Genomic DNA, 4,382 nt, shown 5'->3' with positions numbered 1-4,382 from the left:
TCTCTTGGGGGGTTGTTTGTACGCCTGAATCAACGCAGACTCTGTGTTGGAGGGCCTTATATAACCCACTCTCACTTAATGGTAATTGGTTTGTAATAACATTCTTAACGTGGCGGGCCTTCCACACAAACACGCAAATGGGGTAAGAGTAGGTAGGCAGCTGATGTAGGGCCGGATGAGCCACCCTCTCGGGTCGGGGCTTGCACACACACATTCAGCATGTAGGAAGGACTGATACAGACAGAAGCACATTTCTTCATTGTCATGCTCACATTGTTTTGATGCAGAAGCTATGTGGTCATAAAAAATATACATGCATAATGAATCACAACTTGTCAATCAAAACTATTTTATTATTAAAGTGAATATAATAAATAAGCTGTACTGTAGGCTCTACTTAAATAATAGTCAACTATTTGGCTGGCAGCAGTGCTTATGGAAAGCTCTGATTAAAGTGACTTTAATTTATTTCATGTTCCATGTAGAACCTAGTGCTTAATGACTATGTGCAAACACAGATGGGTTCTCACCAACTGCAGTATGTCTTAGTATCACAGTTACCACAGAATAAACCACTTAAACTACATCCACACGTGAATCACAAGTAAATCCAACTACAGTTTGACATGTAACAAAGGTTAGTTTGTGGTGGTGATATGGCTCATCTAAAACACTCAAACTGGTTTTTACATTAAAATATCAGTTCACATTTTTATTTATTTATTTGGTTGTTTTTATTGTGTTTTTTTGTTTGTTTGGTTGGTTGATTTTTATTCATTTATTTGGTTTTATTTTGTTTGTTTGTTTTAGACACACACGGGTTTATATGCCTCACAGCCAGGTTTTGGTTCAGGCCAAAGTTTTCAGGCCTGAACCAGAAGTGAGGTGTTGAGGTGTGAGGTGAAGAAGAAAGAAAGAAGAAAAAGAAGGGGGAAGAAAGGGAAAAGGAAAGGTAAGGATTAAGGAATTAAAAGTCCAGATGATTAGTTTTTGGACCTCTGCTTGACAGCATTTCGGATAGGGGGGAGGTGGGTGTTTGATGGTGCTGCACAGGCCCGCTGGTTCTTCAAGGCGACAGATGCAGAGGAGCGGCAGGACTGTTGCGGGTGGATGCTTTTAGTCTCCTCACATTTGGGTTCCAGTTTTTTACGATTCTGCTGCTGTTCAGTAGTCAGAGGTTTAGCAAAGGAAATTCTCTGCTTCCTGGTAACAGCAGAGAGATCGCTGGACCCGTCCATGCTAACAGTGGAACCAAACCCTCCTCCAGTTGAATCCTTTGCAGCTTTACCTGTCTTGATAATGGGTGGGAGGCGGGTTGGCCTCAGATTGTGCTGGCCTCCGTCTGTCTCTTTGGACCTGATTGGCAGGTTTTTCTGCTCTTTCTCTTGGACTTTCTTCCGTCCAGGGACACAGACAGGCTGAGGCATTGTAACACTCTTGTTACAGACGACAGATGCAGAGGAGCGGCAGGACTGTTGCAGGTGGATGCTGCTGGTCTCTTCACATTTGGGTTCTAGTTCTTCACATTTCTGCTGCTGTTCAGTAGTCAGAGGTTCAGCCCAGGAAATTCTCTGCTTCCCAGGAACAGCAGAGAGATGACTGGACCCGTCCATGCTAACAGTGGAACCAAACCCTCCTCCAGTTGAATCCTTTGCAGCTTTACCTGTTTTGATAATGGGTGGGAGGCGGGTTGGCCTCAGATTGGGCTGGCCTCCGTCTGTCTCTTTGGACCTGATTGGCAGGCTCTCCTGCTCTTTCTCTTGTATCTTCTTCTGTCCATGAACACGGATAGGCTGAAGCATTGTAGCACCCTTGTTACCAACAACAGGTGCAGAGGGGCGGCAGGTATGTTGCGGTTGGATGCTGCTGGTCTCATCACATTTTTTGGGTTCGAGTTTTTTATGGCTCTGCTGCTTTTCGATACTTGGAAGTTTAGCCCCACCAATTCTCAGTTTCATGGGAACAGCAGAGAGATGACTGGACCCAGCCATGCCAAAAGTGGAACCAAACCCTCCTCCAGTTGAATCCTTAGCAGCTTTACCTGTTTTGGTAATGGGTGGGAGGCAGGGCGGCCTCAGATTGTGCTGGTCCTTGTCTGTCTCTTTATATCTGGTTGGCAAGGTTGCCTGCACTTTGTGCTGCCTTGGAGGTTCGGCCTGTCTTATAGCCCTGCTAATTTTCCAGTCTTTCCACAGAGCCATAGTGGCATTGTAATCCATGCCTACTGCCTCTATGTCCCAAGTAATCTCATCAGGTGTCTCAGAGTCCTCATTGTTGACTTGTGCGTTCTGGCAGTCAAACCATTTTGGTTTCAGATTTTTTCTACTTCTTTTCTTGATGCTACCCCTGGTTCTTTTCTCGCACCTTTTCTGCTTTTCTTGCTGTCTTTCTGCCTCTAGCCTCAGCTTTTCCTCATAGAGCCTCTGCCTCCTCGCATTCTCCCTGATCTTCCTCAGTGTTTCCAGGCTTTCTTCAGGGAGGTCTTCAATTACCTGGAGCAGTAACAAAACATGGTTCTCAATACCACACAGCATCTCCAGAGTGTCCAGGTAGTGCGCTCGCTTATCCACGAATCTGAGATAAATGTTTTTCACCTTTTTACCAAGAGCATCCAACATAATGTCCTCGTCAGCTGTTTTTAAAGATTCATGGATCCAAACCATCTTTTTTAACATGGCCACTCTCATCTTTTCTTCATTCAGTTTATTCCTGCTCTCATTTACCTGCAATGTTAGTAAGTCATCAGCCTCTTTCGCTTTCTTCAAGGTGTTCTGCAAGGTATGCCGGACTTCGTCCAATACGGGCTTGTCCTTGTTGATCTTATTAATCAGGGACAGGTTCTGGTCTGTCAGACGTGCCATTTCATCAAATACCTGCTGATAATCAGAGACTTGTTGCTCTGGCTTCTCCTCATATTCTAAACTGTGATTATCCATTTTAGGATTTGCGACCACTTTTCTGATCATGTCTTCCTGGGACTTCTGCCACTCTGAACACATCAACTTAAATATAGTGTTTTTGTGTCTTTTACATTTTTTTAACATTTTCTCGAAATTGGCAGATTCACTTTTTATGGTCTCCATTTCATCATTTAACTTCTCAATTGCAGCATTCATCTCCTGTTTGAGTGTGTGCTGTTTTTCATACAATGTTTCAGCATCTTTAGTCTTCTTTTCAACTGCCTTGAGAGATTGTTCAATTTTGTCATTTTCTAACACAATCATTTGTTCAAGGGGTTCAATTTGTCGCTCCTTCGCTGCTATGGCCTTGTCCAGCTTTGTCATTTTTGGCCTGGTCATGGGCACATATGTATCAAACACAACTTCCATCTTAACAATAAGAGTAAGCCCAGGTTTTGGGTGCGTAATAATATCTTCAGGTCAGGACTGACTCTTGTCAATACACAGCACTGAGGATTTATGCAATTCTCTCTTCAGACAAACCTTAAAACTGATCTGTTTCAAAGTTTGGTGCCTTTGTTCTCAGTGCTCTCATGCTGTGACATCATCACATTCCAAAGCCTCTGATCTGAACTACTGCCCGTCTTCTGACATCACTTCCGGTTCGTTTCCATGACAGCTGTATAGCTTATTGAAGGTTTAATGCGGCCTGGACGCACGCCTTAAAATGCAATCCAAACAAGCAGAGCTGAATTTACACGTTTCATTTACGCTATTATTTGGGGCGCTGCTCTGACAGTAGAGCTATAGATGAGAGAATGGGTCAGTCTCATGTTATTTCATTGCCCAATGCGTTTGAGATCAGAGGTGTCACACACGTGCCTAGTCAGAAACGCAGCCTCTGATTGGTCGACAAGTCAGGAACACAGCCTCTGATTGGTTGCCAGACTCAACCCAAGGCGTCATGGGATTGCCAGCAGACCGCTAACAACAACTTTTACTGTTTTTTTACGTCTTGATTCTTTCTGAATGGACATTTCTGATGGTTCATCCATTCGGGCTGTTTAAAGAGGAGCCGGAATGACAGCACAGAGCAGCTGCCCTCACTTTCTTTCTTTCTTTTTTATTATTCTTTTTTTTTTATTACGTTAGAAAAAACACGTACATTATAGTTAACACACGAGAGTAAGTAGTTCTTTATAACCTAATACACAACCGGTCAAACGTTTTATAACACATATTTCCTCCAGCTGTTTTTTAAATTAAAGCTGAGAAAAAAATAAACAATTTGAGATTTATTAACAAGGAATCATGGAATCTTCTTTGTGTGATGAATGTAATCTGAATTTAACTCTTGTTTTTCAGTTATTAGCTAGGTCCACATCTTACTGGGGAAGATCACCATGGTAACTTATGTTGAAACAGGCAAACTTGAAAGGATAAGGTCAAAATCTATCGACAGCCTGACTGACCAGTCAGATT

The 4,382-nt window shown here is 42.9% G+C and overlaps 1 protein-coding gene across 1 annotated transcript; it reads right to left on the bottom strand.

The window, feature by feature from the left end:
- Nucleotides 1-886: 886 nt before the first annotated feature.
- LOC139618329 (uncharacterized) lies at nt 887-4,382 on the bottom strand. The gene has a single exon (XM_071474179.1). The coding sequence runs from the start codon at nt 3,327-3,329 to the stop codon at nt 984-986; it is 2,346 nt and encodes a 781-aa protein (XP_071330280.1). The 5' UTR covers nt 3,330-4,382; the 3' UTR covers nt 887-983.

This window comes from Trachinotus anak, unplaced genomic scaffold (genome assembly GCF_046630095.1).
Source record: "Trachinotus anak isolate AG129_WGS33_773 ecotype Australia unplaced genomic scaffold, CSIRO_AGI_Tana_v1 ptg000003l, whole genome shotgun sequence".
Lineage (NCBI taxonomy): Eukaryota > Metazoa > Chordata > Actinopteri > Carangiformes > Carangidae > Trachinotus > Trachinotus anak.
The sequence above is the reverse complement of the archived record's forward strand: the minus strand, read 5'-3'. Positions and strand labels throughout refer to the sequence as shown.

Coding starts and splice junctions, on each gene's coding strand:
- LOC139618329 (XM_071474179.1), bottom strand. CDS start 3,329: ATGGAAGTTGTGTTTGATACATATGTGCCCATGACCAGGCCAAAAATG.